Genomic DNA, 13273 nt, shown 5'->3' with positions numbered 1-13273 from the left:
GGTCCTTCCCCCACATTGATATAAAAGATAGGGACAGAGACCCACATAGTCAGGTTTTAAAACAGAAAGTTGCAAGGACAAACTATTGCCAGGCAAAGAAGGAGAATTAAGGACGGCAGTTAGGAATTTTAAAAAATTTAAATGTGATATGGGGAAGCATACACTGACAAGTTGTACTGATGGAATTAAGCGCATCTAATCATAATTTTTGCACTGTATGTTTGCTTACTGGAAAATCAAGCAGGTTAAGGATTCCTGTCTGGCCTTATCTTGACAAGTATTCTGTTGGTCCACCTTCAAATGGATTGGAAAGGCATTTGGGGGCACGTGTGAAAGACATGAATATCTGATTCAGATCACAAGGATGCACCACTGGGTTACGTTATTATATAAATAGATATTGAGCACTGTGATTCTTCGGCATATAAGGGACATGGGACTGATGTCACTGAACCCGATAAGGTATCTATGACAGACCCAAATTTATAATGGTGTACTTCCAGTCTGTCACATACTAACCAGGACACATTTCTGTGGCACACTTTTAAGACAGACGTGTACAATGCGTAAGCTCCAGCAACAGAAACCGAGGTCATATTGGCACTGACTGCCCTGGTCTCCTCCTGCCCCTGCTGCTATCCTTGGGGTCTGCAGTACGCTGACCCAAGCTGTGCGTCCCTCTTCTGCCAAACTTCATGAAGAAGTACTTCTACTACTTCATCTGTGAATCACAGAGCTTGGTGCCCTGCTGCAGATCTCACAGACATTCTTTAAGAATGAAAGTTTTAAATCTTCTGGCTGAATATTTTTTGGATGTGCTGTCTCCTTTAAGCTGCTGCAGGCCTCTAAATCCTGTAGCACGTTATGAACACCTCAGTGGGAGGTGGTACTAACACCTAAAGCTTGCCATTAATATTGCATTTAGGCCGATACCAGAAACTACAGTGGGGTCAGCCCACTTTCAACCAAGTGGACACTGGGAAAATTTCCTTGCTCTTCCAACAGTACCATGGGATCTTTAACAGGCAGATAAGGCTTTATTGTGCTACCAATTGAGCCAAGCAGACAATAACAGATTGGTTTGTGTTCGAGAGAAAATCAGAGGGAGAGCATTTCAAAAGCTGCTGTTGTGCAACACCACGCAGTTGTAACCACGCAGAATTGAATAAGGTGGCATCAATGACGTGAGAGACCAGTGGACGGGAGAAAAATAATACAATTTTAAAGCATTATCATTACTTTTTTTTTTAAAAGATCCTAAATAAAATGTTGCTGTTTTTGTTTTGTTGGCAGAAAGCGACTGATCGGGGAATATCCTTTGTGCGTGTGGTGGTAAAGGGTTTGGGGCCTGGCAGGATGGTGAGTTACAGAATTCAGAATGCTGAAATGGATCCTGCTGTTCCCTTCGCACCTCTTGATTATTTTCACTCTCTGTGTCTCATGCAGCAATACCAGTGTGAAGGAAAATGTTTTACCAACACATCCCTGAGGTCACCACATCTATTTGCTCAGCTACCTGTTGCTATATATTTGAATAATATTTTGTTCTGAAGTGCTTATTGCGGTGGGCACCGATACACAAAATAATATATAAGATTAATTCCGCGGGACTATTCCAGCTGGACAACAACCAAGTTATTTAGAAGCCCAATTTACATTGAAAAATAGCGAGTCCTAAGGACTCTGAAACAAAACTCATCTTGTACTAGTACAGTCCAGGAACTTGCCTTAATACTGAACATAATGAATTGTTGCACTGAAAATCTGCTTGAATATTTTTTTTAAAATCTCCCCCAATGCTCTGCTTTCTCCCCTCCCCTCCTGAAGGTACTGATTCCTTGCCAAATAAATGTCCTCCAATACCTTGCCTGAGTGGTCATTCTGCATGCATGAGCTTGAACAATGAGAATCAGCCGGCTATTCAACCACAAAGGGTATTACAGTCAAGCCTGCTGCTCTCCTCACTTGAGGTTCAACATGCACAGGTGCTGACCACAGGTGGATATGGCAGCAGGCTTGACTGATGTATTCTGTGGTTGAATAACAATTGGATAGCGGAACCCTGGCTGATTTTCCCCTCCCTAGCCCAGAAGCACTTGATCGCATTCGGGAGCTAATTTTCCATTCCCTAACTCGGGATTTCTGAGGTCAATTAGCTACCTGTATTCTTATAGATTTTGCCACTGTTTTGCATGGGCCATCTCTATTTCCTCACTGGAGCATGCATAGAATTAGAAAGAAATCATGCAGGTCAAGATTGTCACCGGTTACGGTCATTTTGCACTACAGAAACTAAACAAGTTCAAGAGCAAGGAAATGAAGTCTGTAGTGTAAAAGGACAGTAACCAGTGACAGTCTTGTCCTGTGGGAGGATAAAGAATGTGCTGTTTATGAAGAAGTTACAATCTTGTGTAGTTTGCACTAGTTCTTGATACAAAAGTTTAGCAAATGTGAAATGAGAGCATTGCTGACACAAACGTCGTTGTGTGTCTTGTGAGGTTCACTTCCTCTTATCAAGTGCGTTTACGGTTTCACTAGGAATACTGGCCAAAGGAAGTCATCCTCACTGAGTATTTAACCCTTTGTATAATAAAATTTTGAAAGGAGGAAAATGCACACGTTGGACAGGGGGGACACAGAATCACAGTTGCAATTAACCAATATGACCCATATCATCAGAGAGCTGCTGAAAGATGCTAATTTATGCCACATGGGGTGATAAAGCTTAATGTAAGAAAGCATGAAGCAAGAAAATGCCAATTGGCCCAACAAGCCTGCTCTCTCTGCTCCTCGATGCTTCAAAAAGTTTATTTGGCTCTCTGCATCCCTGAGACAGCGTCTCAGAACTCTGCACACAAACAGTTATTTCTTATTATTATCCCCCAGGCTGCCCAGAGATTAATTTTCAACAAATTAACTTAGGGGGATGTTTATGTAGAAAATCAGACCTGATGCTGCATCTACTGATGGCATTAGGCTGTTCACTGTATGATCTGACTGCTGTTAGTCTCCATGCTGAGTTTTATTCTCCCCTTCTTGACTTTAACCCTTCAAATACTTGATTTTCTCTAACTTGCTTGTGATGACTGATTTGTGGGGTAATGCACTATGTACATTTATAGAATTATAGAAAGCTCAGTACAAGAGCAGGCCATTTAGCCCATTGTGCCTGTGCCAGTGCTCGTTCCATGTTAGGGCTTTGTACTCTCATCCTAATTCACTTTCATATTTTTCTCCTTCAACTGTTCGTCTAATTCCTTCTGGGTTTAGATAAATTACCATGAGCATCGTGTGTTGTTATGAGTGCATTAGGACTGTTGCGACAGAAGGCGAAACCGAGGAGGCGAACTATTCAGAAGTACACTTACAGCACGCATAAACAACAGACAGCTTCAGTCCTCTTTTTCTCTACTGTTTTGTTCCCTGTATTTCCATCTGTGGTTTAAAAGAGCAAAGGGCTGGCAGAGAGGGGTTGGAGGGTTCCCTGCTGCATGTATTCAATCCCAGGGAATATAAATTGCTGTCACCTAAAATAAGTCAGCACAACCTAAAATTATTTAAAGTGTTCTGTAATTCTTAGCTTGTCTTCTACAAACTGTTGTTAGGCTTGGATCCAGCCCTTAGTCTTTCCTAATGCATACTGCTCATCGTGTAATACAAAGATTAGGATCGGGGTATGGGCAGTTTGCAGCCGATGTGGGTTGAGATTCACTGCGGTACTCCTGCTTGTTCTCTGTCTTATGAAGACATATAGGTAAAATTTTACCCCTAACCATGATCTAAGTTTGCACCTATAACTGTTCTATGTTCCTGAGTGGATCTGCAGTGCCAGGCCCAATGGTTGTTGGGGGAGGAGTGAGCAGGAGACCACATGACATGGCACATGTGGATAAGTGTACACCCATTAGTATACGGGATTTCAGTGGCCTATCTAGTTAGGGCCCACATCAAAAATCAGTGAAGCTCATTCACAGTGTAAGTTCCTACCTTGAATGTTATTTGGTCGGAATCGGACCTGCAGCTTAGCTCTCTAGGCTAGAGCAGCTCGCTAATCACAAGTGATTTTTAGACTAGAATTTATTTTTCATTTTTTTCCATATTTGCCAGAAGACACTGACTTGTTAGAGTTGCATAGGTGCCAGTTGACCACTGATACTATACCCAATGCAGTCATTGTTCATGTGTGAGCATAAGCAGCAAGTGCTGGTAGAATATTTAACCGTAGAGGTAAGGTATTCACCGTGCCGAGTGTTATCCTCATTGTCCACACGTGTGGAAGCAGGAATCACCGGATAGTGATCAGAAGCGGGAAAGCTGTCTAATTTTCACCATCGTAGTCAACGGGTGCTAAGATCAATTGGAGCACCCCAACTGTGTTCAATTAACTCAGCACAGACCAGGGATGGAACCCGTGACCTTCCTGGTCTGTGGTTTAGTACCACACCAGGCAGAGCAGTTGCTCACTGACCACTGGGTGGAGCCTTCTCCTTTCTGTAGCTCTGAAAGTCATACCAGAACATCTGAAGTGTTAAAAATATTTTTGGAATTGTTAGCAACTCATTGTGAAATGAGCAACTCTAGTTTAAAGTGACTCCCCAGCATTCGATAAAGTCCCTCATAAGAGACTGTTAGTTAATGTTGAAGCTCATGGAATTGAGGGCAAATTATTGACTTAGTTAGGAAATTGGCTGAGTGGCAGGAGACACAGAGTAGGGAAGTTGGGCAGGCACTCAGTTGGCAGGATGTGACCAGTGGTGTCCCACAGGGATCTGTGTTGGGGCTTCAACTATTCACTGCATTTATTAACGACTTAGATGGTGGGATAGAGAGCCACATATCCAAGTTTGTCAATGACACTAAGATAGGCAGCATTGTAAGCAGTGTAGATGGAAGCATAAAATTACAGAGCAAAACTGTGGCAAATGGATTTCAATGTACGCAAGTGTGAGGTGATCCACTTTGGACCTAATAGTGGAGGTAAAAAGAGGCTTAGCGGTCCATGTACATAGATCATTAAAATATCATGGACAGGTACAGAAAATAATCAAAAAGGCTAATGGAATGTTGGCCTTTATATCTAGAGGACTAGAATACAAGGGGGTAGAAATTTTGCTACAGCTATACATAGCCCTAGTTAGACCACACCTGGAGTACTGTGTTCAGTTCTGGGCACCGCACTTTAGGAAGGATATATTGGCCTTGGAGGGAGTGCAGCGTAGATTATACTAGAACGATATCTGGACTCCAAGGGTTAAATTATGAGGAGAGATTACACAAACCAGGGTTGTGTCCCTCGGAATTTAGAAGATTAAGGGGTGATTTGATCTAAGTTTTCAAGATATTAAGGGGAACTGATAGTTTCTCTCTATCTACCCTATTTCCGCTGGTTGGGGAGTCTAGGACTAGGGGACATAGTCTAAAAATTAGAGCCAGGACTTTCAGGAGTGAAGTTAAGAAACACTTCTACACGCGAAGGGTGGTAGAAGTGACGATCCGGATTCTTTCCCCTCAGTCTGGTTCAGTAATAACTGAAGTCGAATACATTTTAAAGTTCAACACATCTTTAATAGCAGGGTTCTTAGTCTGCAGCATTGATTTGGACTCCTGATAGAGTCCCTCTATGCTGGCAGAGCAAGAACAAAAACATACAGAAATCCACACGTTTTTATACAGATGAATAGGGGTTGGAACATACTTAACGAGGGTCAACACCAATCATAAGCCGGGCACAGGTTGCCATGCGGGGTTACATTATTTCCGACCAATCATAAATCGTCCATGTGCTGATCATGCTGCTGTTAGACATCAAAGGGGATAACTTCCTCACTTTCCAACTTGGAATGTTCTTCCCTGTTCCTTCTGTTCCTTATCTCCCAACCTGGAATGTCTTTCAACTTTGGCTAAGCTCGTTACCTATATTGATCTGCCATAAACATGGAGACATTCAGACCAGTCCTTGACTCACATCAAAGACCTATCATTGATAAGACAATGCAGGCCTGCTGACTAAGCAAACATATGGCCCAGCAGGAGGGCCAGGCCACTTGTACCAATCTCAGTTACTAACTAATTAACCCTTTCTAACCATTTTGCATTCTGCTTCTTTGCCACGTAGACATTTTAATATTTTACCGAAAACTGACCACGTAGGGATTCTCAGAAGTTTGGAACTCTCTTCTGTAAATGGCAGTTGATGCTAGCTCAATTGTTAATTTTAAATCTGAGATAGATAGATTTTTGTTAACCAAAGGTATTAAGGGATATGGGGCTCCGGCGGGTATATGGAGTCACAGATCAGCCATGATCTCATTGAATGGCGGAACAGGCTCGAGGGGCTAAATGGCCTACTCCTGTTCCTATGACTGATGACATACATCCTCAACCTACAGGCCTCTTGAATTTGTAGCACAAATCAGTAATTCAGATAGACACCTTCTAACCTGAGGGGGCAAGAGGAAGGGGAGACCTGCCTGCATTTGCACCACACAGCACAACTACCTCAGCAGCAGAGTGTAAAAGTTAGATTTATTTCTTCTGATCTGTATAGCTTCTGTAAAAGAACACATTTTTATTATCTGGATTAATTTAATATGTGGGGGAGCTGGTGCCAATAAATCTGCTGCATATTGATTTAAGCTACAGTTTAAAACACTGAAATATATGATACCTGTCATGTTCTCAGCTGCTATGATTATCTCCTGGAGCCATGTTTACTGGGCACCTTTCAGTTGAACTATTTTTAAAGAATTTCTTTTTAATATTCTGAAAGCAACCTCATTTAAAACATAGTGCTTAAAAGTTTTAAATCTGAATCTGTTTGCAGAATAAAATATTTTCAACATGATGCTTCTCAGTTTGTGTAGGACCTGACTGATGTGCCAGAAAAGATCATAGCAGAGTTTCAACATAAATCTGACAATAGAAATGAGTATGAGACACTGGAATGATTGCCAAAATATATTTTACATAACTGGTGACTAAGCTAGGGGATGCACTGTGAAAGAAGTTTGCCTATTTGTGAGTTTTGGTCTTTTTTGCAGCACACTGTCCTGGGGGTCTAGAACTTTTGGATCCTCATCCTGTTTCTCTGGAAGTCAGGTCTGTCTTAGATGGGAGGTCTTAGTGTCACCCTCTGAGCTGACCCCCTGTCTTAGCTGTCTCTGGCTTTCCCTCCCCTCGTCTAGGGATCTGAGGGGTTTTTTTCCTCCTCCTCCTCCTATTGGCTTTGGTTCTTGTGTAAATAATTTGTCCTTTGCAGTCCCTGAGATAGTTCTGTACTTATTCACAGATCCTTTGTTGTACTCATTTATTGCAAGATTTATTTGCTATTTGTAATTTGTCTGATTGGTTGTTACTCTTGTCTGATGTTATTCTATATCTGATTGGTGCCACTCTTTAACTGATTGATATTAACTCTTGTTTGATTGTTACTCTTGCCTGATACACTTTTGATTGGTTTTTACTGTTTATGATATTATTGTCTTATTGATGCTACTCTATAGCTGATTGTTCTGTATCTGATTGATGTTAATCTGTCTGATTGTTACTCACATTGGTCTTACTCTGTGTCTGATTGGTATTACACTGTATCTGATACTCTTGTCTGATTGATGCTATTCCGTATCTCATTGCTCTGTATCTGGTTGGTGTATAATTGATGTTACTCACATCAGTGTTACTCTGTGTCTGATTGGTGTTATGCTGCATCTATTTGTACACTTCTCCCTCCCTGGTTTTCTCTCCTGTCCTGAAGGCACTAACTCTAACTGGGGTACAGTTCCACAACTGCCTGTCGACCTTCAGTGCCTCACCTAAGTGGCCATTCTTATTTCTAAGCCTAGACATTGAGTGTCAACATGCTATACAACTGTGGTGAGTTTCACAGCTGATTGTGTCCTCGCCTGACAACCACATGTGCACTTTCCAGCAGGGGTCACTGGATAGTGATCTGGAGCAGGAACCCTGGTTGTTTTTTTGCTCCCGATTCCAAGAGGGCTGATGTCAATTTAGTATTCCTACTGGCACCTCAGGTGAGATCGGGGGTTGGAACTTGGGACCTTTTGAGCAGAGCTATTGATGGGATAAATAAAAAGCAAAATACTGCGGATGCTGGAAATCTGAAATAAAAGCAGAAAATGCTGGAAAAACTCAGCAAGTGAGGCAGCATCTGTGGAGAAAGAAACAGAGTTAACGTTTCAGGCCGAAGACCTTTCGTCAAATTAAAGGTCTTCGACCTGAAACGTTAACTCTGTTTCTTTCTCCACAGATGCTGCCTCACTTGCTGAGCTTTTCCAGCATTTTCTGTTTTTATTATTGATGGGATAAACTCGCTGAATTATCAGGGAGCTTTGATGATTTTTTTGATAAAATGTTAAAAATGTGTTTTTTAAAAAAAAATATACACTGGAGGATGTGGGTGTAGCAAATGTGAAGCTTCACTGTTGTGTTCCTAGCTTCAGCCCTTTTATCTTCTATTGCAGTCGGCCATAAAAGGATTAAGCATGGGCGGCCTCCAGGTGGTTTCAATCACAGACAACACGCCTATCCCCCACAATGGCTGCCGACCACGGAAAGCCCGCAGGATGTGAAGCTTCACGATGCGTAACTGATAAAAAGGAATCAACAGAACCAACCACTTGTTTCAGAATGTCCTCTATTCAACACACACCAACACTAACTGCATTCAAATGTTGGAATTCAAATTAACCTGTTATAAGAGGTCGACTGCAGCAATAAAAACAGACTGCGCTGGGTAAATACCGAGGAGACAGGTTCCAATTTTATATGTTCATGTTGAAAGCCCTGAAGTAGAAAGTGTTCACCTTAATGAGCACAAAAAAAAATCATAAGAACCTGTCCTAAAATAAACTGAAAAATGGAAAAATCCAACTACTATTGCATTCTATAACTTCCTGTTTGTTTTCTGGCAACAATTTCTTCATTGCAAACCTGAAAATCTGAACGACAATACCCTTTTAAAAAAGCAGTTGCTATATTAACTTACTCATAATTTGGAGAAAACTTTGACACTGATTCAGGTTTCATAAAAATGGATTAAAATCAGGTGCGTGCAACAGTCTGGTTTGTTGCTCACCAGCCTGAACGTGTGTCCTGCTCTAATCTGTTAATGTCCAACGTGTGCCCATTGCGGTTTGAATAGTAAGAGCTAATTCAGCTCAGAGCAACAACATTCATATTGATTTCAGGTGGTAGTGTGAATGGCTTATTGTTCATCAAAGGCCTTTAATATTAATTAAAGCCCTCCTCTGCATTCAGCAGGGGGGCTGCTGAATGCAAAGATTCAATCTATCCCAGCAAACTTACCACTTATATGTAAAACCTTCAAGAATACATTAAAGACATTAACGAGCATTTCCTCCAGTTCCTAAATCACTATCAGACAATGATTGCAGTTGCAGATTAGATGAGGTGCTGTTTGAAATAAGATAAAGGACAGCAGGGTTGGGACCAAATTTCTGACCTCACGTAAGTGCTGATTGCGGACACACACAGCTCGTTGCTACACCGCGCACTGTATCCACGCACTAATTGAGCTGTGGAAGGCTCTAAGGACAGCTCCCCATTGGGATTAAATCAGCGGGGATCTGGTACCAGAGTGAACAAAAACATTTCTGCTGTAATTATGTTCCAAAAACAACTACTTGGTATTTACGCCGAGTGCCTGACTGGAATGCCAGTTTAACCATAAAATAAATTATGTTTTTACTCTCTTGTTTTCTACTAGACTCACTTTTTCTTGAGAATTATCTCCTTTAGTACATTATTGAGTTTATTTCCCAGCTTTTAAAATGCAATAGGGTGGGTTAATATTTCACACTATCTTGGCTGTAATGATCCCACATGAAATGATTTGGGTAGGGTCAACCCCTCTCTTTCCCCCCCCCCCCCCCCCCGCCCACTCCCAATTCAGTAATAAACTGGTAATGTAGGAAATGGAAAAATGCCACACTAATGTAATAGGAGCACCCTGTGAGGCTGGGCTGAGGCGCATGGGATTGCTTGCTGGGGCAGTGTAGAGGGACCATTTCTCTGTATTTAAATCTGTGCTTTACCCAACCTGGCAATGCTTTCTGAAGTAATGTAGAGGGTGCTGCACCTGATCTGGGAGTGCTTGATGATAGCATTTAGTACAAAAGCTGAAATAAAAAGTTTCATTTCCAGGCAGATTTTTTTTTTAAAATGCTAACAGAAATCATATCCTCTCTCACCGTTTACTTTTCCATTAAAGAACGATCAAAATCCACGACTCTCTTCTGCCCAGTCAGGACAAGCCTTGCTAGTTTGGAGATGGATATTCATTCCTCAAAAGAAGCACAGCGACCTTCCCTTTTTTGTCCACTGTCTTCTCCCCATCACTGCTCCCTAAGGGTAGAAAGGGGATGCTTGGAGTAGAAGCAAAACAAAAATTGTTGGATATTCAATCAACAGAAAAGAGAGATTAACATATCAGGTTCTAACCAAGTAGGTCCAACTGGAACATTAAGTTGTTTTTTTCTCTCTCAGATGCTGGCTGACTTACGTATTTCCAGCATTTTCTGTTTTGCTTTACTGTGAACATCTAGCATTCATGGTCTTACTTTTACTCTACGAGTCAATCTCCTGTGATGTTACACATAGGGAGTCAAGAACAAGTGTAATCTAAAGATAAAATGGGGTTAATGGCCAGGGGATAACTGGAGCAGAACATGAGTTCCCATTTTAAAGTCATATTCTGTCTATTTCTATATTTCCATTGTAATATCCTATTTCCACTTTATAATGGAAACAGCCTACATAAACTTGTCATACTATAATTACACCCTCTTGCCAGTAGTGACACTGCAGTGCTGTTAGTGGGGGTAGAATGTAATTACAGCCAAGTTTACATAGGCCGTTTTGATTATAAAAGGATCTAGGAATTTAACACAAAAAAAGTTCACAGGAAGTCCACAGAGTAATTTTTTAAATATATATGAATGTTTATAACAAAGCAGCCACTGAGGGACAAAATAAACATTCTCCTCCCTCCACTCCTTCTTGAAAACGTTTTCCATCAGATACTTTATGCTGAAACTAGTATTGAATAAAACTGTTCTCTCACTCACCCCTGCAGAGGAAACAAATTCTGAAATTATTCAACAGTGTTATGTTCTGAAGAAACAGACGATTTCACTGCAATCATTGTATTTGTTGTTTACATAATACACTCTGTTCACTTTGCATTATGCCTGCATAATTAGCACTCACTTTGGAAAGGCTCGCTGCAAAGTTTATAATCGGCGGCCAAATAGCCAGAACAGTAGCTTAACTCATTCTCCTTGCCCTTTATATTTGATATCCCTGCGCCCCTCAGCACGTGTTTGTCAGAAAAAAAACCAAAGAAATAAAAGAAGGGTGAGGATCAATTTACTTAGAGTACAAAGTGCACTTAGAGCTTTTCATCCTACCTTTCCCTTATAATTAAAGTACCTTTTCAGCTCTTGTTAAGCACTGCACTTGAGTACCTGGTGCACAAAATTGCAGAGTAGGTTTTAGCTTTACAGCCAGTGCACCCACTAAAGAATGTGCTTGATGTTCAATGAGCTTTTAATGTACTTATAGCTTCTATTTCACAGAGACAAGCACTACAAATATTTAAGTGAATATGCTTTTATTTCAGATTTCCAGCATTGTCAGTTTTCCTTTTTATCACTAATATGCTCTCTGTTTCCTTTCATTTTTCCCCCTTGTTCTCACCAACTTTAACCTTTTCCTCTCCTAAAGATGCCAACTTGGGCAGGAGTATGGTTCCACAAGCACCCTCTGGTACTCCACTCAATTGGCCACTCTTTGTGTAGGAGCCTAAACTGTCATCAGACTATTCATCGAAGGAGGACATCACATCCAAGCCCAATCCTGTGCTCAACTGATGTCCACACATCCTGTCCAGCAGGGGTAATCAGGAGTGGAAACCCAGGCCAATTTCCCCCCCACAACCGTTTCCCATCCTTGTACAACAGTAAGGGCAAAGAGGGCATTTATAGTGCTCCTGTGGCTATACCAGACTGAGATAAGCTAACTCAGCATAGTTGGATCTCTTACCAGTCTCTGTAAAAGCGTGCAGGGAAATGTGATTAGACAGCTCCAGTGGAAGAGCTAACACAGGCTTAATACCCAAGACTTTCCTGGTCTATATGGATCAGTACCACAACAGGCAGTGTATCTACTCTCTGAGCCATCAGAAGAGCAATTGATGTTATTTATAACCAGCCCAACTAATGTACATTTTAACATGAAAAATCACTGCAGAACATGGAAAATTCAGTGTAATTTTTTTTCAAAGTCTGTATGAACTAATTGCCTGGGAGACTGTCTCACACAGCCCTCAGTATGTCCGCCAGTCTCACTTAATCACCTCTTCCTTCTAAAGCTGGATGTCTTCCCAGTCAGTGTCAAAGGATAGAGAGAAATGAGCTCCAGCTGAAGAGCTAGCACCAACACAGGCATGATGGGGTGAATGGCCTCTTTCTGTGCTGTAAATTCTATGATTCGCTGAATATTTTTTTACTTCAAAGGAATTAACAGTAACAAAAAACAGGACGATTAGTTTCATTACCAAACCTCGCAGAACGGTTGAAGACTAGATCACAGCCCAGTGCTGAATGAGAGCACAAAAAAAAGAATTGGGAAGTTAAAAAGAAAAAAAAACTATGTTAACTACGTGAAATTCAAAACAGAGAAAGCCAAGAATACACAACAACTCTGTTAAGTGTCTGAAAAAATAAATGGATGAGGGAACTAAATGTAACATTTCCAAGTTTGCATTCGAACAAAGCTGGGATGGAATGTGAGCTGTGAGGAGGATGCAAAGAGGTTCCAATGTGATTTAGACAAGTTGGGTGAGTGGGCAAGAACATGGCAGATGCAGTATAACGTGGATATATGTGAGGTTATCCACTTTGGTTGTAAAAACAGAAAGGCAGATTATAATCTGAATGGTGATAGATTGGGAAAAGGGGAGGTGCAACGAGACCTGGATGTCCTTGTACACCAGTCGCTGAAAGCGAGCATTCAGGTGCAGCAAGCAGTTAGGAAGGCAAATGGTATGTTGGCCTTCATTGCAAGAGGATTTGAGTACAGGAGCAGGGATGTCTTACTGCAGTTATACAGGGCCTTCGTGAGACCACATCTGGAGTATTCTGTGCAGTTTTGGTCTCCTTATCTGAGGAAGGATGTCCTTGCCATGGAGGGAGTGCAACAAAAGTTTACCAGACTGATTCCTGGGATGGCAGGA

The 13273-nt window shown here is 41.4% G+C and overlaps 1 protein-coding gene across 3 annotated transcripts in view; it reads left to right on the top strand.

Moving 5' to 3' along the window:
- mrps11 (mitochondrial ribosomal protein S11) overlaps positions 1–9733 on the top strand; it is a 28662-nt gene extending 18929 nt beyond the window's left edge. For 2 of the 3 annotated variants that reach the window (XM_067971408.1, XM_067971407.1), the window contains exons 5-6: positions 1294–1359; positions 8481–9733. In XM_067971408.1, coding sequence (XP_067827509.1) covers positions 1294–1359; positions 8481–8588 — 174 coding nt within the window. In that variant the 3' untranslated portion in view covers positions 8589–9733. The remainder of the gene's footprint in view (positions 1–1293; positions 1360–8480) is intronic. The other variant, XM_067971409.1, reaches the window with a different exon arrangement.
- The last annotated feature ends 3540 nt before the right edge of the window (positions 9734–13273 follow it).

This window comes from Heptranchias perlo, chromosome 34 (assembly GCF_035084215.1).
Source record: "Heptranchias perlo isolate sHepPer1 chromosome 34, sHepPer1.hap1, whole genome shotgun sequence".
In the NCBI taxonomy this organism is placed as follows: Eukaryota; Metazoa; Chordata; class Chondrichthyes; order Hexanchiformes; family Hexanchidae; genus Heptranchias; species Heptranchias perlo.
This window is presented reverse-complemented; position numbering and strand designations above follow the sequence as displayed.